The 24528-nt window shown below is 40.7% G+C and overlaps 1 protein-coding gene across 18 annotated transcripts in view; it reads left to right on the top strand.

Moving 5' to 3' along the window:
- Positions 1–24528, top strand: part of GPHN (gephyrin) — a 535888-nt gene that overhangs the window by 315658 nt on the left and 195702 nt on the right. For all 18 annotated transcript variants that reach the window (XM_075927415.1, XM_075927413.1, XM_075927409.1 and 15 more), the window contains one exon: positions 3713–3847. In XM_075927415.1, coding sequence (XP_075783530.1) covers positions 3713–3847 — 135 coding nt within the window. The remainder of the gene's footprint in view (positions 1–3712; positions 3848–24528) is intronic.

The raw sequence follows: 24528 nt of genomic DNA, 5'->3' as shown, positions 1-24528 counted from the left end.
TTCCAGAATTTCACTTCTCTGATAGTTAGAAACCTTCATCTAATTTCAAGCCTATACTGATTGATAGCCAGTTTGTGTCCATTTGTTCTTGTGCCAGCATTGGCTCTTAACTTAAATAACTGCTCTCTCTCCCTGGTCTTTGTCACTCTGATGTATTTCTAGAAAGCAATCACAGTAGCCTGCTTCTGTACCTGTTCCAATTGTGACAGGGTCAGGTTGGAGGACTACAGCAGATAGAGAGAAAGTCAGCTCTAAGGCAGCAACAGCCCTGGTCAATCAGGAGCAAAGGAAACGGCGGCTGTAAATCAGTCAGAGCCAGCTGATCTCACCCGAGGCTGCCATGGAGCCTTTTAAAGGAAGCCCTCCTTGCAGGGAGTGGGAGAGAGAGAGAGAGGATGTGGAGTGAGGAGACCAGAGCAGACTAAGACAGGTAACATCAACATTGCCAGAGATAGCAAAGTGGGGGTGAGGAGCCCCAAATAGGGGTTTAAGGCCCTCCTTCTCCTGGCAGCCTGAGAGTCCAGCTGGAAACTGGAAAGGACTGTTCTTGCAGCCCAGGCTGACCCCGGGGCACTGGCCCCAGTGCCTATGTGGCTGAGGGACCAGAGCTTGAACCCTACCAAGGGCTAATAGCGCAGGATTGAGACTGCCTGAGAAAGGACTGAGCAAGGTACTGGGACCCACAAGTGGGGTTACCCTGCCACACAATCTTAATTCATCTCTTTTAAACATGGGAGACCAGAACTGCACATGGTATTCCAAATGAGGTCTCAGCAGTGATTTGTATAATAGTAATAATACCTCCCTATCTCTACTGGAAATACCTCATCATAGGATCACATTAGGCCTTTTTCATGACTGCATCACATTTGCAACTCATAATTCTCCTGTGACAGACCAATACGCCAAGTCTTTCTTCTCCTGTGTTGCTTCCAACTGTGTCCCCATCTTACACCAGTAATTCTTGTTGTTAGTCCTTGACCATGCACTTTGCATTATTATATTTCATCCCATTTTTTTTCTAGTTTTTCAAGGTCATGCAAAGCTTCTTCTATAACTCTAGTCGTCCACAATATTGGAACTACCTCCCAACTTTGTGCCATCTGCAGATTTCATTAGTGTAGACTCATTTTTTGGGCCAAGATCATGAATGAAAATGTGAAATAAGAAGGGGCTCAAAGCCAATCCCAGTCCCTGAGGAACTCGACTAGTAATCTTCCTCTAGCTTGACAGTTCACCTTCCAATATGACCCTTTAACAAACGTTTCCTCTCTAACAAGCATTCTAAGCAAAATTTAGGATATTAAAGTGTCCCACAATCACAAAATTCCTCTGAGGCATCCTGGGTTTTATTTAGCATTTCAACTACATTGTGTTGTAGTGTTTTGTTCCCTCTGCCATTAATATATTTCCTTAACAAATTATTGCTTACTCTTTGATCCCATACATCTGATTATCAAGATTGTATCACTATCAGAGAGGTGATGTATCTTTAACTTTTCAGGCAATTTGTTTAGTAATGTCCATATGATTGCTATGTAGACTATTTGCACATTTGGCAATCTGGTTTTTAATTACAAATAACATCTCTTTCCAAAAAGTGTGTGTCTAAGAAATGATCTAAAAATGGTTTTGAGGACAATGAAAAGTAGTTCCTGGGCCCACTGGCCTTTTTCCTACCTTAGGGTTTGAAAAACTCACTACTCCACTTCTTTCTAATGGGAAAGCTTTCCCTGAATTGTGGGTCCGCAGACATCAGTTTACACTGAATCTATTTTATTTGGTATTTTTAATTAGATTTCTTGTCATTTGGGCTGTGACAATAATCTTCTGAATATGAATAGATGCATTAATGTCTTTCTCAGTGTGCAGATAGATGGTTCCAGTGCATCTTTAGCTGCTTATAGCTTTCTCAAATGCCAGCAAAATGAAATTAACTCAATTGGTCAGTTTCACCAATTCATAATGCTAAATTCAGCAGTGAAACTGTCCAGAATTATCTCAATTTCACCCTGATGACTGGGAAAATTATGAGCAACAGAAAAGAAGGCACTCAAGCTGATCATTATAGGACACTAAGAATGAAGCTGGGGGACCATCACACCATACACAAATTCATATATTTAATATCCAGGTTGCTAGGAAAGGAGGAGAGTAGCAGAGATGCATAAACAAAAAAACTCATCCATGAAGATGCAAGATGGCTGGTGGAAGGGCAGAGTAGGAGAAAACTTTTCCTTTACAGAAAGCAGGAAAGGAGAGAAGGGATACATTCATGAACAACTCCCTATCCTTGCAACAGTCAAGCAGGTTATCAAGAACATGGTAAGCCTGAGGAGCAGAGAGATCTAGGTTTATGAATCTGCACAGGGACTAAGAGGAGGCAGTTTATGCCTCCCCTATTAAGGTCCATTGTTCAGGCTAAGATAAGCTTCAGGGCTATCCAAATTATGCTCCTATTTCAGTGGCCTGTATCTTCCATTTTAGGTGTAAAATCATCAGGACAATAAGAATACCCTGGCCAGGCCCTTCTTGCCCCCAGTCCATCTGTTTCTGTTCCTCTGGCCTAACCCTGCTCTGCTTCCACTCTTCCTCCAAACTCATGACTTTTATGTCAAGAACTGCTATGAAGGAGATATACATGGCTTCCTTGCATCCTCTAGTCTCCAGAAGCTAATTAAAAACATATTTGAGTAGGATCCAGATGCCAGCATCTTGCTAAGCTTTCCAGTACCCACCTCTTTCACAGGTCTTGCAGGTAGAGATGTGACTTCTCAACAAGGCTTTATCCCTTGCTCTCACCTGTGTCCACCATGAAAGCATCTTCATGTTGGCCTTTGGTTAATCATAGGTCTTGTACACTGGCTAGTGGAAACTGGTGATTATTCTTTTGGAAATTGAAAACAGGATACTGGCTTGATCCATTAGAATGTGAAATGTTCATTGAGAAGATAAAATGGCATATGGAAAACAAAAGACCAAGGCACAGCAAAAATAAATCTGTTGTGCGGCTGCCGTTGCTGAATCTGTCTGGATTAATATAGGACTTCAGGTTCCAGAGCTATAAACTCAGCATCTTTCATCAACACAAAATTAACTTATTTTTTTAAGAAGAAACAATAGCTTCACTGAATGGAATAAGAAAGAATATGTATTCAGTCCTTGACTTCTCTTCTTAGATTGTCATCAGAGGTATCAATTAATGCTATGTGTGGTATTGGTTTCATGATTAGGACAGCAGTCCACTAGGAACTGAAGTAGGAGTCTAACTCCTTTTAGACAGGCCATGAAAGAACCATAGTGTGGCGGTAATATTTTGGTCAATATTGGCTTTTGTTGGACTTGAACCTTAGTCCTGGAGGCAAAAAGTTCCATATCTTTTGCCAGTCCTCTGACCGTTTTAGTTCCCTCCCACGTTGAATTGGTTGTTTATTTGTTTATATTGTGTATCTAAATGCAATTGTGGATTTTTCAAGACAAATTGTGGTATGTTCTGTGCATCTGCAATTAGAATCTGACCTTGTATTTGCTGATGGATTGTTTTGGAACTACCAAAGGGGGAGCGCTATCGCTTGCAGAATGGAATTCTGAAGAAGATTGGGTGAAGAGAGATGGGGTATTTCAAGCAGTTTTGGATTCATATGTAAGATTTTGAGTCATTTTGAAGTATAATATATTTTGGATTGTTGACTGCATCTCTTGTCCTGTTCAGATTCCAGACTCCATCATTTCTCGTGGTGTTCAGGTGCTCCCACGAGACACAGCCTCCCTCAGTACTACCCCTTCAGAATCTCCTCGTGCCCAGGCCACTTCTCGTCTCTCTACTGCATCCTGTCCAACACCAAAAGTAAGTACAATGCCTTGCCATCTCACACTGTTGGGTGTGTAATCTGATTAGTAGTTCCCTTCCACTGTTGAAGGTAGGCGTGCATGCAAATTTACATTGTTGTAAATGACAAATGAATGAAAAATAGTGTAGTACAGTCTTACGTGTATTGTTACATAGTTTTACAGCAATAGGTTACTAAACATCTTATTGTGATTTTGCAACTCTTGTATTGAACCATTGCTGCAGCTTCTATTGGCCAACAGGGAAGCGTATTACGTACATGAAAACATTTGTCTTCTTACCTACTGCAATATTGATCATAAGCATGAGAATGTTAACCCTTTACAATTCTCTGTTCACTTCCTGAATAGTACAGATGACTCTTCCACTGAGTAGCAGGATTAAACTAACAGAGTACTTTCAGCAAAAGCATGTGTGCACATTTCTAGCCTGGGCTGGGGCAGCTCTTTGCCCCAGTATAATACAGATAAATTGAAAACACTTTCAAGCCAACTTGTTTTGTTTTAACTTGGATACTTGCTGCCTGATATTTGAAAAACAACTCCAATTTGACTAGAAAGAAAGTTTTAATGCCAACCTTTTGGGGGTATTATTCAATTCTTGCAGATTATTCCTTGATTTAATTTATTCAAGTGAACTCTGTTTATGTGTGATTTGTATTAGACTTTAAAAACAGTGCTTTGGACCCTAAAGGAATGGACTGGTTGTAAGGCCAGTAATGATCATGATTGCTTTCTGCCAGAGAGTTCTCCATTTATGTTCAGCTAGTGTTGTTCATACCACAAAGTTCTTTTTTTGATGTACCTGATTACAAACACATTAATTGATGTGTAGCAAATGGCAAATAGTAATGATACTTTTCATCTAATCGATAATGATTCTTGGAAATTATTCTTGTTGCTAAAATGACTGCAGATGTCTGACAATTCCAGCAAATTGGACAATTCCTATAGCCATTCATGTCTTGAGTTAACATGTTTGACATTTTATAAACTGTAATAGAATTTTGGAGGCAGAATATGGTAGACTTTGCTATGCAGTTCATTGCTCTTAAAACTAAGTTCAGTGAAACCTTCAGCTTTGCTTGACTATTTGGTTTCCAGAATGAATTGTCACTTATAAGATGATCTTATTAAAGTAAAGCCTGGAAGGGTATTACATGGTAATATCCAGGACAGAGGAGCAATGCACAAGATAGGAGAGGGAAACTGTGTGGACCCAATTCTCACACTTTGTACCTTTAGAGAAGATTGTGAAGCAGGGATGTTCACACTCGCATACACAAACACACAGAGCACAAGGGGCTAATAAAAGGCCTAAAGAGAAATTGTTATATTAATGAGAGCTTCCCAATGAAATCTAAGTAGTTAAAAGAATATATGGCAAAAGAAACGAACACAGTATGCCAGATCTGAAACGAAATCCACACGATTAAACAGTCTTCCTGGGATAAAGGTTTATATAAGAAATATAGAGGGAAATATGAATCAAATGATGAGATTCAGGTTTTTCCATATGGAATTTGTTGGAATAAATCCCCATCAAAAAAGGACCACTACTTTAATTTAGTCCATGTTTAATTGTCATTTCTTACTAGAAATTCAAGTGTATTTTCGAGACAGGCTAAATCATTGAGCACTTTCTAGAACATAAGAATTGCTGTGCCAGATCAGATCATTGGTCCAATTATTCCTGTATTGTATTTCCAGTAGTGACCAGTTCAAGCTGCTTCAAAGGAGTGTTCAAGAAAACACAGTAATAAACAGTTTGGGAATAATTTGCCCAAAGGGAAACCTATTTCTTAATCCCCATTATTTAGAGGTTGGATTAAAAAACATGATTTTTTATTTCCCATACAAAGCTTTTGGAGGGGTTTTTTATTCCTTACCATAAAATTTCAAACTATTCTTGTTATCAATATAAATGTCCAGTCTTCTTTTGAATCATGCTAAATTTTCAAGAAATCGGTGGGTACCGAATATAATAGACTATATGGTTCTTACCTATTCTCTAGGGATTATTCGTGTTTCTTGGTATCTTGCTACTTTCATTATTATGACCTTTTGAAGCGTAGATTTCTCGTTATGCAACAAGCATGCAGATTTCACTGGAGCTGATATGGGAGCTCCTGACTCACCCATTAGTGGGGTTAACAATAGGTTCTAATGTGTAACATGTATCTGATTTGTTAGAATGTGTTTATTTTAATCTGCAAGTGTTTAACATATGTATCATTTTATATTCCTGTTTTTGAAGTTCTCTTAGATTATGGAGAATCATAAACACATACATACATGGATAGCAGTGTGAAACAGAGAAATCTTAGCAGAAGTCAACTCACACCCCACATAATTACACACCTGACATGTTGATGGGAGTTCTGATTTAAAATAGAAAACAGTTGCCCCAAGAGTGGGGAGTAATATATTTCTTTATTAACTACAAACTCCAGTCTTGTTTATTATACCCTTTAAAAGTATATTTTTATCCTGCATACCAGAGTCTCAATAACTCTTTACTGAGCTGTTCTAGCAAAAGATCATGTGATCATCTCAATCAAGAACCAAGCTTCAGCAATTATAATAGCAACTATAATGGATTAATATAGAGGCAATCTCTGAAGTAATGGGTTTTGAAAGGTATGTTAGGATTATGGGGTAATGTTGTTGACAGTCCTGGTTGGTTAGTTGGAAAAGGAAAAGCGTATAACCTTTCATAAGCTTATTTTGAAAAAGTGTATATGCTTGTATAACGTGGTCAGACATACTTCAAAAATAAATATTTTTAAAATTAAAAATGTTCTCAGTTTTTGCAATTTCTCATTTTCTGAAAATGTGCCTCCAATCCAGCACTAAGTATAGATTGAATGAGCTCCACATATTTATTTTAAAACCGTCATCAAAAGCTCCCATACTTCCCTAAATCTTTGTCCCTATGTTAGTCTAGTTCTTGGTTGTTAATCAATTTGGATTTTCACTGAGACTACAGGTGAAGTGTTATCATCTTATACTAAGACAAGGCCCCCTAAAACTTCCTTTGGTTACTCATAAGATTATAGTGTGTCCCTATATAATCTCTTGTGTAAAATGAAAACTATGTTTTGAACAAACTCCTTTGGGCTTCATGCAAATTTCTACATAATTATAGTAGTTGATTGTACATGTTGAGTCAATATTTCCAACAATTTCACCAAAAAATTGTCAAACTCTGGTATCAATCTTCTTTTTTCAAACAGCCAACTGAGAATCTTATGATGGTACAAAGGAATTTTTGAACTGTTTTGTAATGTACTGTGAACCTGTGTTAGATGTTTCTTCTTACTTCATGAGGTTTAAATTGTGTTCTGAATGTCCATATCTTAAAAGTTTAGAGTGATAATACTAATACAGCTTCTCAAATTTTTCATTTTGCGTTCACTGGCTGAGTAAGTTCTCTTTATCATAATAATCTCTATGTTCTTGGATGGCATTTTGACCAACTTACAACTTAAGACACAATATTCTTTTCATATGACGAAGCAATAGCATTAAGTAAGAATTATTTTTTCCTGTGAGACTACTTGCAGCCATTATTGGATAATTTATTTTAACCAATGATCTTGAATTACTTGTCAGTATTGTTTTTCATTCCTTTAGTTTTTCCTCTGTTTCTTCACCTGCAACATCTCATAGATTCTAATCTACCATCTATAATTTCGAAGAGCATATACACGGCAAAAGCTTAAATCACTTCCTTAAGCTGCTGATTTTGGGGCACAGTGAGTTTTATGCTCTTATCTGTACAGAATATAGCAACTTTGCTTTCAAGTTCAAATCTTTTCCCTTTTACTTTTTCTACTTGCATGATCAGTATTTCATGTTTTTCCGTTTTTGTGTTAGAAACACAAAGTAGATGCTGAAGAGCCCCAAGAAGTCAGGGAAAAGGAGTTTTAAATTATCATTCTAAATGCAGCCCAGCAACAGCAATGGTATCAAATGCATCTTTCTTATGTGATCATCAAATTCATTATTTTTTTTGCTCTTGTATTCAATAAACAAGTTATGAATACTGAATAATGTATTCAATCATCAAGAATCCAAAAAAACTAGTTTTTGAGATGAGCACATTTTTTCCTATCTTAACATAAGAATGGCCATACTGAGTCAAATCAATGGTCTGTGTAGCCCAGTATCTGTCTTCTGACGGTGGCCAATGCCAGATGCCCCAGAGTGAGTGAACAGAAACAGGTAATCATCAAGTGATCCCTCTCCTATCATCCATTTCCAGCCCCTGACATCATTCCTACCCATTTTAGCTAATAATTATTGATGGATATAACCTCCATTAACTTATCTAGTTCTTTTTTGACCCCTGTTAAAGTCCTGATCTTCACGACATACTTTGGCAAGGAGTTCCACAAGTTTGTTTGTGCACTGCATGAAGAAAAACTTCCTTTTGTTTTAAACCTCCTACCTATTAATTTTATTTGGTGACCCCCTAGTTCTTATGTTATGGAAACAAGTAAATAACTTTTCCTTATTCATTTTTCCATACCTGTCATAATTTTATAGACCTCTATCATATCCTCCCTTACTCGCCTCTTTTCCAAGCAGAAAAGTCCTGGTCTTTTTAATCTCCAGATGGCACCCATTTCAAACCCCTAATCATTTTGTTGCCCTTTTCTGGACCTTTTCCAGTGCCAATATATATATTTTTTAAGATGTCACTAAATCTGTATTCAGTGTACCATAGATGTATATAGAGGCAGATATTCTCTGTCTTATTCTCTATACCTTTTTAAATTATTCCTAACATTCTCTTTTCTTTTTCCAATGTGCATTACTTTGCATCTGCAACATTAAAATTCATTTGCCGTTTTGTTGTCCAGTCGCCTAGTTTTGTGAGATCCTTTTGAAACTCTTCACAGTCTGCTTTGGTCTTAACTTTCTTGAGCAATTTAGTATCATCTGCAAATTTTGCTACCTCACTGTTTACCCCTTTCTCCTGATCATTTATATATAGGTTAAATAGGATTGGTCCCAGTACAGACCCTTGGGGAACACCACTAGTTACTTCTCTCCATTCTGAAAACTGACCATTTATTCCCATTGTTTCCTGTCTTTTAACCAGTTATCAATCCATGGGTGGACTTTTGCTCATATCCCATGACATCTAACTTTACTTAAGAGCCTGTAGTGAGGGACCTTTTCAAAGGCTTTCTGGAAATCTAAGTATACTATATCCACTAGATTCCCCTTGTACACATGCTTGTTGACCTCCTCAAAAAACTCTAGAGATTAGTAAGGCATGGTGGCTTCCCCAACAAATTATGCTAATCTGTGTCTTGCTTCCTTCTGGGCAATGTTCACATTTTATTTTAAAAGATTTATGTTTTCTTCAATCCCTTCTTTTCTTGTTAATTACATTCTCTTTCATCTTAGGACCTTGAATCAAATATATTTGTACACTGATGTTAGGTAATGTGTTCTCTCCAATTTGTAGTAGTCAACAACAGCTTTCACTTTTAGTAGGTATAAAAAGAACAATCCAATGAATTCACCACTTTGTAAGGTAAGATGAGCAAGCCAGTTTTGAATGAAGCCTCATTTTCTAATAATCATGTCCTAATAATCGTCCAGAAATGTTTAGATTCCAGATAATCCAGTCTTTACACAGTTTGCAGCTCCACCTACTTCCCCTCTTGTATTTTTGCCAACTAATTACATTACTGTCCCATTACTGATGGCTATCCATTCCCTTTCCTTCAAGGGAACTTTCTTATTAAGCTTAATAAAAACGTTGTTGTCCTTATCACTTTTCTTTTCTAGCACATTACATAATAATTAAAGTTTATATTCCCTGAGTAAAAGTAGAGAAAGTATATTTCCTATAGCTTCACTGGGTAGCTGAGTTAGTCTGTTAGGGTATGTCTACACTGCAAAGTTAATTCGAAATAACAGCAGTTATTAAATTTAATTGCATCTATACATGCAAACCGCTATTTCGAATTTAATTCGAAATAGCGGAGTGCTTAATTCAAATTTGGTAAACCTGATTCTATGAGGAGTAATGCCAAATTCGAAATAGCTAATTCGAAATAAGTGCTGTGTAGACACTTAATTCGAATTAGCTGGCCTCCAGCCCTTCTCAGTTTCCCCTGGTGGCCACTCTGGGCCAAACCAGGAAAACTCCTCTCCTCTCCCCCAACCCCGTAGCCCTTAACGGGATAGACTCTGACCAGACTGACGTTCCAGATCCAGGCCTGCCAGCAGTTGCTGTCCCTGACCCAGTGGCCCCACAATGAGCCGGGCAGCCAGTGCCAGCCAGCCGTCCCCCGCCCAGTTCCCCAGCGCCCACGAGCCAGCCAGGGGTTGTAGATGCTGCTCTCCCTCCTGGACTAGTGAGATCATCATGGACCTCATTGAGGTTTGGGGGCAGGCCCCCAATGTCCATGATCTCTGCACTAGATGGAGGAAGGCGGCCATCTACGGCCGCATAGCTGCCACCATGGCCCAGAAAAGCCACAGGCATACCCAGGAGCAGGTGCGCCTGAAAATTAAAGAGCTGTGGCAGGGCCACTCGGGGCAGGGGCAGACACTGGGCCGCATCCTGGGGGGCGGGACAGTCCATGCCACCCCAGGAGTCAGCAAGCCGGGACCAGAGGGCCCTGACCAGGGTGCAGAGGAGGAGCCACCATGGAGGGTGCCACACCGTCCGGACTCACGAGCTGTCCCAGCACCGGAGTCACCAGGGTCGTCTGGGGAGGCCACACCATGTAAGTGCCATCACTGTCCCCTTCCCGGAGGCGGGGCGGGGGGAGAGGGGGGGCGGAAAGAGACCAGGGACCACGCGCATGGGCCTTGCTTACCACGGATCACACAGCAACCTGTGCACATGCGAACACGTGCTGTTCCACCGCTGGACAGGTGGCTCCAGCCGCGTGCCACGCAGGGGCTGTGGCCTGATAGCCACATGCATGTATGAAGAGACCTGAGATGCTCCTGACCCCAGGGCGGGACACAGCAGGACGCCTTCCCTTCACAAGCCCTCTCTAACATCTCCTCCCGCCACCTTACCCACCCTATATACAGCACAGGCGCATGGGTGCGGTCTTGGGGCATCTCCCACTCCCGGGGATAGCTGGACATTCCGACCATGGCTTCTGTGTAAGCACAGCGACTTTGATGGTGCAGGGCACGGTCATCCTCACCTTGCAGAGGAGGACTGGGCTTCACCCACTGTGTCCCCAGGGAGAATTGATCACTTCTCTTCTTTCTCCACAGCCACACCAGCTGCACGTTCAAGGTGCAGCACCCCACCCGGGATATGCTCCTGCACCCGAGGGCTCCACAGCATGACCGCAACACGGCAGGGGTACCAAGAGCAGCAGCTGGGGGCCCTGCGAGCCCTGACCTGCATCATGGAGCAGTGAGCACAGGAAGAACAGGAGTTCCAGAGAGAGCTGCTTGCCCCGGGTCATGCCATCTATTACCCATCTGCAGACCCTGGTGCAGAGCGTGCTGCCTCGTGCTGCTCCAGTGCCTGCTGCCCCTCTAGCTACCGTTCCTCCTCCCACTTCTTCCCCCCCCTTCCCGCCTCTCCCTCTTCAACCTCCTCCTCAACCTCCACACCCTCCTCCCCATGCCCCTGGGGATGCCGAGGCCCCCACAGCCGCCGTGCTGGGAGACGTGGCCCGATGAGACTCCCACCCCGAGCGCTGAGCTTCTCCTTCCCCTTCTTCCCCTTGCTTCCCCCTTCCAGATTCCTCCTCCCAGTTTTCCCCCTCCCCTATCCCATCCTCTCTCCTCCCATCTCCCGCCTCCTTTCCCCAGTCTCCCCAGAGGTTCATCTCCCCCAGTTTTGTTGAATAAACCCAGTTTCTGTTTTTGAAAAAAAAGTGTTCTTTATTTGACATCAGGAAGGGGGGCTAGGGAGGGGTAAGTGGAAGGACATGAGGGAGGAATGGGGCACGAGCCCCTGGTGGGGAGGACCGGGGAGGCTCTGAGGGCTCTGAGGCGTGGATGCTCTCCCGCAGGGAATCTTGGATCCTGACAGCGCCCCAACCCCTTTCCCTCCCCCCAGATGGCAGCCTGCAGCAAGTGCAGCCGGGCAGATGGCAACAACCCCACAAGATGCACCGGCATGCCCAGGGGCAGCTCTGGCTCCATGTGGCCGAGTGCTGTGGTGTCCCGAGTGAGGGCACTCCAAGACAGGACTGATTTGCTGACCCTCATCGAGGTAGACAAACAAGCGGGGAACCATGAGAACTGTCTGTCAAGGGTGGGGGTAGGGTCCCTTTAAGCACGGAGCTCAGTTAGCCTGGGGCAGCAGCCCCACACACTAAGTCCTAACCTGATGCCCTGCCGGCACTGGGTTCCGGCCAGCCTTAACTTCAGTTCAGGGTCCACTCAGTGTGGACGCACTATTTCGAAATAGCAAAACGCTATTTCAAAATAGTTTTTTGTATAGATGCGTTATTTCGAATTAGCTTAATTCGAATTAACTATTTTGAATTAAGTTAACTTGAATTAACACTGTAGTGTAGACATACCCTTACAGACAAAAACAACAAATGGTCTGGTAGCACTTTATAGACTAACAAAACATGTAGATGGTATCATGAGCTTTCGTGGGCACAGCCCACTTCAGATGACTGGAGAGTCTGGTCATCTGAAGAAGTGGGCTGTGCCCACGAAAACTCATGATACCATCTACATGTTTCGTTAGTCTATAAAGTGCTACCAGACCATTTGTTGTATATTTCCAATGTTAAAAAAAGTATATTTATGTAATGTTTGCATAAATACTTCAGAATGACAAAGAAGTCTGAAAACCAAAAGTCCCAGAAAAAAAATGAAAATCTCTTAACCACCATTGCTAAAACAAACAAGCAAAAAACCACCACTAATGTGATTTATTTCTGGAATAAAAATTCTGTTTGGGGTTTTTCAACCTGCTTTTGTTGCTTCCTCTGTAATATGGTCATTTGATCACCATCTAAATTGAGATAGGACTTAAAGGTTAAACTGGAGCTATTAATGTCACTTATTCTATACAGTGAAGTGAGTTACTAGTTTTAAATTAAAACCAACTGTGATTGTTTTCAGTCCCAACCCTGCATAGCAGGGATCCTGCTGAAACATTCTAAGCTAGTCTCCAGTTGTATTAGCGACTCCCCGGAGAGTTTCCCTGAATCACTTCTTACTCATTTCTTTGCAGCTTGCCATCACCAGGTTGTTAGTCGCTCCTCCCTGTGTGGTGATCCAAGCCTGGAGGTCATGGGTCATCACCATGTGGCTGACCCCTGTGTCCTGGAGTGCAGATGGATTTTCCAAAGGAACCTACAGTACGCCTCCTTCCTCTTCAGCAGTCGGTCCAGACTGAGCTGACCTGTTTCCTTTTATATGCTGGTTCCAACAGGGGCATGCCCAGCAGAGGTGAAGGTGCGGGGCCTCTTCCACCCAAACAGAGTGATTAACCCTTACAAAACCAGAGTGGTGCTGGTATACATTGTCATACAGTGCAACAACTAGGCAGCAAGGCAGTACTAGAAGTCTCCTTTTGGAGGTTCTTAATTAAGCTCCTGGGAGAAGTCCTGTTTTGTCTCTCTCCAACTTTCGTTCTATTTATACTTCCTTCATTACCTTGCTTTACAGTACCTACAGGGAAAGAGCAACTCTGACTAATGGGCTCAGCTCCAGGCTGTTGACTCCATGGGAGAAGAATATTATCCTTCAAATTTTCATGAGCATTTCCTGCAGTTTAAGATATCTTGCAATAGACCAGCTGTCCTCAGTGGTAACTCCTTAATTTCCCTTATTCTGTTCTTGAACTCCAAGTCCAGATTTCTTCTTGTAGATTTCCTTTTCAAGAGCCTGCAGCACAAAACTGAAGTATGGTTTACCCTCTCTTCCCTTATTATATAGTGTGCTGAAGCAAGACTGAGAAGTGGTAAAATTGCCACCTTGCTACTAGTCTTGCTAAAATGGTTCTTAGAGGTATAAGACGACAAGCAAAAAGCCATCCCTGGACACTCCCCAAGATTCCAAGTGTTGCTGCTGAGTAATTTTCCCATATAAAAACTCCTCCTCTGCCAGCTTCGATGGAAATTTAAAAACAAATGGTTTTCTGACGACAGAGAGTGAGCAGAAATAAAGTAAAACCGTGGAGAAATATGAACTGATGAACTCCTTGTGAAAATCAAATTGGATTGCCTTGCAGTGACTTCCAAAGTACAACAGCTAAATGATGCCATTTTTCTTGAATATGGTCCCTAGTGGGCAATAATCATAATTAACCGGAACATCTTGGCCAGTTTGTACCAACATCACAATTTTATTTTATGCCTGTGACATTTTCAGAAAATGTTTCTCAGAATGTGAGAAGTTAGATGTTGCTAAGAGAATGAAGATTGAAAAAGCGGTAAAAATCGGTACCATGCTATGGTAAAATTAAAATATTTGTAAACTTCCACACACTCTCCAATTCTAAAGCAGTAGCCACACTCAACTGGCCAAATAGCCACACGGGGCTAGTGTGTTGGACACCAGAGTTCTATTCCCTTGGTCCTCCAGGATTATTTTTGTTTACTTTGAATGGTGGTTTCTATGAGGAAAAAATGCGTCTGCCTTCTGAATTTATAATAGGTGCCCTCTGGAGGAAATCTGTCTTTCCTGATGTGCTTCATGTTCTTAGGACTCAATAGCTAAGATGTGTCAGCCGACGGTCACGGCAGTGAGTCCCTTATGACCGGCTGAAGTTCTTTTAAATTGTGCTTGGTTCTGTTACAGCAACTGAAGGAGTCAGGTTAAAGCTTAAACAGTTACTATTTTATTGTTACAGGGTAAATTTAGCTGTTAAATGCTACTACTGTGTTACAGATAACACAGACACTACAAAGGACAGGACAGAAATTACACTAATAAGTTACTTACAGGTACCATGAAACCCTTTGGTTCTCTGAGCTCTTATTAAATGCATGCAAAATAGACACATAGCAGGTATATATTCTCACCCCTGCGTTCCAGACTTGGCGTGGCCAGCATCTTTCTCTCAATCCCTCAGGAAGAAGTAGGGCGAGGTTGGGCGTCCCACAGACCTCGGGAGACAATCAATACCTGCCAGCAGGTATAGATGATTGGAGCTCCAATGGGGTGGGCTGCTGAACCTCTTTTATACCCCTTGGGTCATGTAGGCTTCTTCCTGGGCTCAAGTGGCCAATTAGGAAAAATGGCTTTGAATGCCAAGTTTCCCACGAAGGGTGCAAAGCATAATTCACACCTGGGAAAATGCAGACAATGGGCACCTCTGGTATGTGATGGGCGAAGATTCCTCTCTGGGACAGTGCAGGCGTGTCAATTACTGGTACTAGCCATCAGGGCGACGGGAGGCCCCGGGTCGTCAGCTAGCCCATTTACTGTCTGGTTTCTGTTTATGGTAGAGTCAGGGACAGGCAGCAAACCTGTGTTCCCAGGGCATCAAAGGCTGACTGCCTTTCTCTTGCTCTCGGGGGGGGGGGGGGGGGGGGGAACAAGATGAGGCTCGTGGAAAAACAAGATGGGGTTTTGTGTCTGGCTACAAGATGTCAAGCTGCAAAGCTACCGAATCTGTTACAAATCATATTAACTATACCTGACTGAATTAACATTGACATGTCCTTCAAAAAAACCCTATTTTAAGGATTTACTCCTTTTTAGAGAAGAACTTCAAAAATTCTGTCTTTTGCAGGCCAGTGGAACTCAGGACTAATGCAGGATAGATGACATAGAAGGCATTCTTCATTCTAGTCACATAGAGCAGTGTTTCTCAAAGTGGACTGAGCTCCTGCTCTGGGAAAGCTGCAAAGGGAGCCCTCTGCTTTGTTTATCTAAAAGCTTCACAGACTCAGAGCCTTACTGCTCCCATAGCCTCCAGTTAGCTGTTTTCAGCCAAGGGGAGCCACAGGAAGCTTTAATAATACAACCAAGCTTTGGTAGTAGAACTGCAGAGCTACAGAAAATTGTCCTATTCTAAACATCCACTGTTAGTCTAACCAGTTTTATATATCCTAGAAGATGTTTCTTAAAAATAAAATCGTTTAACTTCGGCAATATTCTGTTCTTCCAAACTTGGCCAAAACCAAACAGACCATGATGTAACTCTGATGTTATGTCACTCAAATATTAATGTGGATGTATTTCCTAAATGTATAGCCATAAGGGTATTATGCTATTCACAGGTATCTCAGGGTAAATATGGGCATCTTAAATTGTTTTGCATATTATATTGATATTAATGTAAATGATTTGGCAAAATCACCTTGTATACACATTGAAAATGTACTCTTTTCTGACATTCATTTTTGTTATAGGGTTAGTTGTGTGTGAGTGAGGTGGTATTAAATCATTAAATGAAGATTTTGCCCTGAGAGTAGCTGTTCCTGAAACACCTTGTTTGAATAAGGTGAAATTACATTTACTCTATTATGCACTTTAATTATACATGAGTCTGCTTGTTGGAAAGAAATATAAAGGCTTATTTATCTGTTTCTCATCCATTTAGTATATTCTATGAAAATTTATCTATTTCACATACTGATTGTGACACCAGCAGTTCTTAGTTTATTAAAAATGTTGGCACCTAGAAGATCCAAATTTAGAACCTTTACCTTCCTGATATAGGGCAACTTATAGAGAAGTAAAGCTTGAGATCTGAACCCAGCTCACTTTTTGTAGTTTCATAGCCTTTTTAATTGTTTTTGTGAAAAACTTTTCTGATTTTTGCAAATAATTTTTTGACCTCTTTAGCTATTTTTTTATCAAACTATCAAAACCATTATCACGATTTTAAATTTACTAAAACCCCAGTTTTTTTGTGGGGAAGGGTTTTTTTTTTTTAAGGGAAAACATTTTTAAAAAACTGACAAATCGGTCCATTTCATTGACTTTATGATGATGATTTAAGTCAGGGGTGGGCAACTTTTTTTGGGTTGGGGGTCGCTTATAGAAAAATCAGTCAGTTCACATAACTGAGAAGCAAAAAACAAACAAAATATAAAACCAAAACCAAACCTTGATGTGGCCTCTGACTGAGGAGAAAGACATTCCCCACATTCCCCTCACACACCAGACCTAAGGGGGCCTAAGCGAGTAGATTTTGTGTGCTCTAGCCCCACAGTGGTTGTGGGGCATAGTGCACCAGTGTGGGCTCCCCAGTGTTGGAGGGGAGCCTTCAGCCTCTAGGGCCAGATCCCGGCAAGCCAGCGGCTGCATCCAGCCCCCAGGCCTGAAGTTCTCAACCCCCGATTTAGGTAATTGTAATTACTTAAAAACTGTGAATTTTGGATGTCAGTACATTAAATTCATGTGTGTACAGGAATTAACTTTGCAGAGCATAAAAAAATATTTTTCTCTTTTTATTTCTAGTTAGCACACACACATATGAGAAATAGGTATTCAAGAACAGCAGCAGTAATAGATTTAGAGATTTTAAGCTCTTTTGTGCATGGATTGTTTTTTGTTACATATACAGAGCCTGCCTCAATGGGACTTTGATACCGAATAAATGTTCCAAGATATTATTGCAATATATATTATAAAGAGTAATATGTTTCACAAGATTTTTAAACATTAAGAAACAGAAATATTTAAGGGATGAGAGACTCAAAAGTTTTTTTTTTTAAATCCAAGTCATTAATGACTAAGATAACAATGTTGGGTTGGAGGGGGTTAAATTTATATTCCTTCTGTGCTATTGTCTTATACTTTTTCTATTTTTTTTTCTTTTCACTTCATGGCCTTCTGTTTTATTTAGACCTAAATCACTGTGAGATAACCTTTCCTTAATTATGTCTGAGATTTTTCACTATATTTTGTGTGTGAAATATTCTTTTAGATATGATAACTCCTTGTTCCCATTTATGGTTTAGTAATCTCAGTTCAGTGATTCAAACTGGAAAGAAAGATATTGTTTAGAGTTATAGGATGTAAAACAAAGAACATAATGGAATGGAATGGAGCATAGAAAACTGTAGACTGAATACCAGAAAAAAATATTAACTTAGTAGTTTAATAAAGTAGAATGTTGAATATACTGTAGGGAAGAGGTAAAACATTAGAAAGTCCAAAAGGAACTTTACAGACTCTAATAGTATGGTGATAGAAATGTAGCCGTGTTAGTCTGGTGTAGCTGAAACAAAATACAGGACTATGTAGCACTTTAAAGACTAACAGGATGGTTTATTAGATGATGAGCTTTCGTGGGCCAGACCCACTTCCTTAGATCAAATAGTGGAAGAAAATAGTCACAACCATATATACCAAAGGATACCATTAAAAAAAAAGAACACATATGAAAAGGACAAATCAAATTTCAGAACAGAAGAGGGATACAGGGGGGTCAGGAGGTAAATGTCTGTGAGCTAATGGTATTAGAGGTGGGGAAAGGTAAATGTCTGTGAGCTAATGGTATTAGAGGTGATAATTGGGGAAGCTATCTTTGTAATGGGTAAGATAACTGGGGTCTTTGTTGAGACCCACGCGTAGAGTGTCGAATTTTAGCATGAATGACAGTTCAGAGGATTCCCTTTCAAGTGCAGATTTAAAAGGCTTCTGAAGCAGGATGCAGGTAATTAAGTTGTTGAGACAGTGTCCTTTCTGGTTGAAATGGCAAGAAACTGTTTTTTCTTTGTGATCCTGTCTAATATCTGTTTTGTGGGCATTGATCCTTTGGCGAAGTGTCTGAGACGTTTGTCCAATGTACAAAGCAGACGGACACTTTCGGCACATGATAGCATAAATTATATTTCTGAATGCTCAGGAATATGTATTCTTGATCTTATAACTCACTTTGTTAGGTCCAATAATGGTATCAGCAGAATGAATATGTGGACAAAGTTGGCAACGGGGTTTGGTGATAGTATGGTGAATAATAGTATGGTGAATAATAACGGCTGTCAAATTCTTGGATTTTGGTGATACTACTAGCTGTCAGAAACATTTCTTAGCATCAGGTTTAGTGAAAATATTGCCTTGCATGTCATGAGAATTATTATAACTCATAGATATAAGGTAATTTTTCTCTAATTGTGGCTTTATATAACTTTCTTAAATTGACATAAAGTCTAATCTCTTTACTACAGACAAGGCCTTGATGAGGGGATGGGGACAACCCTGGAATAGTCTGTTATGCCATTTTTCCCTAGACAAACTCTCCCATCTTGGAAAGTAGTGGTCCCTCCATTTAGCTCCCAGCTGTTCCTCTTGCTTCTGTCTGTCCTTGCCTAGCACAACTCAAAATTTTCAGTCTCTGCTACCTTACAGGGATGGGGGACAGCCGTACCATGTGAAAAAGCAGTCTGGTGGGGAATGTGATTTCACGTGTCTCCCCCATACATCACCTCTGCTCTTCGATCTGTATTTTGGGACAATCAACATATTTATACTTAGTCTAATCTGTTGTGTGCTTTCTACTAATTCTGTCATCAAGCATTTTATCCAGTTCCTACCTTACAGCTTCTATAAGGGCACATAAAACATATTGAATCTTCAATACTGTTGCAGTCTTTGGGGTTCTGGTGTAATTTTTTTATCACTTACTGTAACCTTATGACAGTATCTTTTAATACACCTGTGGACTTTGAATAAAGGATCATACTCCTGGACAAATTTATTGAATATGTTTCTGGAATTTTCGATTCACCCTACCGGAGTATGCATGAATTAAAGGTCATTTTCAAACCTAATAAGGAGTATACTGTATTCTTCAATAACATGTCAGCCTACACTGGGGTAGTCAATTTTTTTTTATTTATTTATTTTCTCTGGAATCTAGACCTTGACTAAGAAATCTGCATCTCGATAAAAAAATAACACCAAAAATGATGATGGTAAAAAGATTTTATGGTTTGTTCAGAAGTGTCTGGCCCGTATACCAGTGATGGAGGTTAAATTGTTCCTTGCTGCTATAACTACCAATGTGCTCAAATCTCTAAGGGCACATCTAGACTACATTTTACAGTAAAACTCCGATGGTCCGGCACTCCTGATGGTCCGGCACCATCAGGAACCCGGAAGTGCTCCGGGCAGCCGGACCATTGGAGCTGCTCTGCCCCCGGCTTCCCCGATTCAGCCGCTGCTAAAACTGACCAGCGGCTGAATCGGGGAAGCCGGAGGCAGAGCAGCTGGTGTGCTGCTGGGTAGGTCCCCTAGCGCTGCCCCTCGGGGCTGCGGGACCAACCTGGCAGCACCCCAGCTGTCCCCGATTCAGCCGCTGCTGAAACTGACCAGCGGCTGACTCCAGGAAGCCTGAGGCAGAGCTGCTCTGCCCCGACTTCCTGGAATTAGCCGCTGATCAGTTTCAGCAGCAGCTGACTTGGGGACACTTGGGGTAGAGCAGCTGGGGTGCTGCCGGGTTGGTCCAGTAGCGCCGCACCTTGGCGCTGTGGGACCAACCCAGCAGCCCCCCACCTGCTCTACCCCAGGCGTCCTGATTCAGCTGCTGCTGAAACTGACCAGCGGCTGACTCCAGGAAGCCCGGAGCAAAGCAGCTCTGCTTCCGGCTTCCTGGAGTCAACCGCTGGTCAGTTTGAGCAGCTGCTGACTTGGGGACACCTGGGGTAGAGCAGCTGGGGTGCTGCCGGGTTGGTCCAGTAGCGCCGAGGAGCGCAGCACCCCAGCTCCGCTGCGCCCGGCCCCAAGAGCAGCTGGGATGCTGCTGGGTTTTGTCTTGCTGCATCAAGGGTCGGCGCTACCGGACCAACCCGGCAGCACTCCAGCTGCTCTGCCCCAGGCGTCTCTGATTCAGCCGCTGCTGGTCAGTTTCAGCAGCGGCTGAATCAGGGACGCCTGGGGCAGAGCCGGACTATCGGAAGGGGGGGCTATGAGGGGTCTGGGGTGGCACCCCCCCCACCCCAGACCCCTCATAGCCCCCCCTTCCGATAGTCTGGCATATCTGATAATCCAGCACCCCCTGGGTCCTAAAGGTGCCGGATTATCGGAAGGTTACTGTACTTTCAAAAGAAGATATGCAGATTCAGCGGGAATTTGCATATCTTCTTCCAATCGCTTTTTCAAAAGAGTGTTGTTGTTTTGGGTTTGTTTGTTTTTTTCGAAAAAGCAAGCAATCTAGACTCAGTTCTTTAAAAAAAAAAAACCCTTTTTTCAAAAGAATCTTTTTCCTCAGAAATTGAGGTTTACAGGTTTACAGGTTTACTCCCTAAGTGTCAGGGAGTCACAACTTCCTTTTTCCACTAACTGTATTTTTTTTCTTCGAAGTTAACAAAATAAATACACTTCTCTGACTATAAATCAGCCTTATTATCTCTCCTACTCCTTTTTCTACTTGATGTTGCGCTAATTTAGACTTTCTATCCAATTTTTTCATTATTTGCTTTCCTTCTGCAAACCGTGGCATATCATTCCACTCTTTTTCACAGGACATACAATTAAAGTTCCATATTCCACATTTATCTTATAGCCGTGTAGATAGTCTACAGTAATAAAAGGTATTATTGTCATGTATAGTGGCAGAATTTTTATTTTCTTCTTATGTTAAAGCATAATCTGTTTGATTGAAATGACTGTTAGCTATAAGGTGAGATAATTGTATAAAAGCTCATTTCTTCAGGCACACTAAAAGAAATCTAGATCTGCTCATGCTAATACAATCAGACAATCATAACTTCTCTTTTGAGGGTTGAACCATTATATTAACAAAATGATTTCATGCATTGTTTTGTGAGCTTGGTTGATCTCAAATCAACTCTGATTCAGTTATCCAAAATCACAAGACTTAGCTAATTGTTTTAATGTAATTTTCATATAAATCAATGGATTCACTATCCATTTGCATACTCTATTTGCATTTGTACCATTCAGATATTACATTTTTAGATAGAGTGAAATTGTAGGGAGTACCAAGCATTACAGTAATGTTGTCAGTTTCCATTTTTCATCTGCTTTCTGTAGAACATTGATAGCTTCATGAAAGGAATTCATCTGCATCTTATGTACTGCATAGAAATTGGTTGTATTCAAGTTGAAAGACTCCAGAAATGCGATATTATGGCTTACCAGCTTTTTCAAATATCCTCTCCAAACTGCTGGCTGATTACTAAATTGTATTTTCAAAGTGGAGATCTGAGGTTTCAATATGATATGTTAATTTAACTCTTATTATCAACAACATAATGTATTAAACAAGATTCAGCATCTCACTCAGGCCTGGTCTACACCAGGGATAAGTTTGCATAGCTTAAGTCAAAGTATCTTAACTTGAATTTCGGTGCCATACACTCTGAGGGAAGTCAAAGGGAGCACACTCTCCCTTCAACTTCCCTTACTCTTCATGGAAGCAGGATTACTGGCGTGTCTTCACTAGACCTTCTAATTCAAACCCTGGAAGATCTACTGCAGCTGCTTCAATCTTCTCTGAAGTGTAGACATGGCCTCAGCGAATCTCTAAACTCTGTGCCTGAGATTTTCAGAGCTACTTAAGGGACTTGTAATAGAGAGGTAGCCATGTTAGTCTGATCTTGCTAAGACAAAAGGAAAAACTGTGTAGCACTTTAAAGACTAACAAGATGGTTTAATAGGTGATGAGCTTTCGTGGGCCAGACCCACTTCCTCAGATCATATTCTGGAAGAGAACTGGCATGATCATATATACAAAAGGAATACAATGAAAAAAGTGAACACATTATTAAACTGACAAATCAGATTTAGTACAGAAGTTGGGGTGAGGGAGTGGGAGGGAGGGAATAGCTATTTATGAGCCAATGAATGGCTAATCAGGAGTGATAAGTGGGGAAGCTATCTTTGTAATGGGTAAGGTAATTAGCATCTTTGTTAAGGCCCATTCATAAAGTGTCAAATTTAAGCATGAATGTAAATTCTGAAGTTTCCCTCTGTAATCTGGTGTTAAAGTCTCTTTAAAGTAAGATGCATGTAGTAAGGTCATTAAGACTATGTCCAGGTAGGTTGAAATGAAAAGAAACTGGTTTTTCTTTGTGAAGATGTCTGATGTTTGATTTGTGGGCATTAATTCTTTGGCGAAGCGTCTGAGAAGTCTGTCCAATATACATAGCAGAGGGAGGGACACTGTTGGCACATGATGGCATAAATTATATTTATGGATGAATAGAAATATGTGTTCTTGATCATATAACTGACATGGTTAGGTCCAGTGATAGTGTCACCAGAGTAAACATGTGGACAAAGTTGGCAACAGGGTTTGTTGCAAGGAAAAGTTCCAGGGTTGGTATTAATGTGGTATGTCCTGTGGTGGTTGGTAAGAATCTTCCTGAGGTTAGGTGGCTGTCTATAAGAGACTATGAGTCTGTCCCCCAGAACCTCTAGGAGTGTAATATACTGTTCCAGTATAGATTGTAGGTTATTGATAATGAGTTGGAGAGGTTTAAGTTGGGAGCTATAGTTGATGACAAGTGGTGTTATAATGGTAACTAGATGACCAAATACTCTAGATATATTTGAAAATCTTGACCTGTATGGCTATGTCTACACTACCAGGTTATTTCGAAATAAGTTATTTTGAAATAATAACTCATTAAAGAACTATTTTGAATTACGCTTATTCCTCTTTGTAAGCAGGAGTTATTATTTCAAAATAACAAGCCCATTATTTTGAAATAACAGTCTTGGTAGTGTGGATGCTGGCCTTTTTATTTAGAAATGAGGGGAGTTATTTCAGAATAACTCCCCAGTCTAGACTTGCCCTATATGTCCATGTGCCTCTAATATGTTTTGTCTTCCTTCTGCCCTTCCTCTTGCATGCAGAAGGGTCCAAAGATGGGACCATGTCATAAAGATGTTTGATTTGTACAGTATCTTTCTATTCGACAGTTACGTTTGGGCCAACTCCAGTATTCCTTGAAGTAAATGGGACTGTTTCATTTCATTTAATTACGCCTCATGTTAGGTTTTCAAAACTACTCATCTAGTAATGCTGCCAATCTGCCTCAGATTTCAGCATGAAACAAATAGGTCTGATTAACTGCACTGTGTACAATGAAGATACAAAGAAAGGATTGGTGTAAAAAGCTGTGATCCATGTGTGTTAACTTTCCCCTGGACTAATTAGAGCTTTGTATTTTCATGAACTTGACTGGATAGTTAAGCTTAATGGATCTAGAAAAGTCAATGGATATATGTAAGAAAAGAGTTTACTACACAACTAGTGTTAACTACCAATCAGTTTACATAATCGGATTTATAGGGACATATTTATATTTTGTTTTCTGTTTTACATATTAACAGGTTAAATCTAGTTGTAACATTCACATAATAAATTGCAGAGATAGTTGATCAGTTTAATTATCACCTTTAATCACCTTGTCTGCATTCTATATGTTTTTTCAAACTTTTCAAACAGACACACCTTTAACAAATTAAAAATCTTGCTACAAAATTTTTGTCGTTTCCCTAAAATTTAATGTGGTCTGAGGTATATGATGACAAATATTCAAATGTATACTATTGAAAAGTTTTAGGCCCCATATTTGATGGACTATTGTGAAATGAAGGAAAAAAAGTTTGATTTTTATTGTTACACTCGTTCCTCTTTCACTTGCTATTATACAGCATTTTTCTTAGCCCTGCTAGGTTGTAAGATAGCATACCTTAAATTGCAATGCTGATTAATGTTCTTTAAAGAGTATATTTTAGAAAATGTGTAGACATTCCTAAAATATATATCAGTTATTC

This window comes from Pelodiscus sinensis, chromosome 4 (genome assembly GCF_049634645.1).
Source record: "Pelodiscus sinensis isolate JC-2024 chromosome 4, ASM4963464v1, whole genome shotgun sequence".
NCBI lineage: Eukaryota > Metazoa > Chordata > Testudines > Trionychidae > Pelodiscus > Pelodiscus sinensis.
The sequence above is the reverse complement of the archived record's forward strand: the minus strand, read 5'-3'. Positions and strand labels throughout refer to the sequence as shown.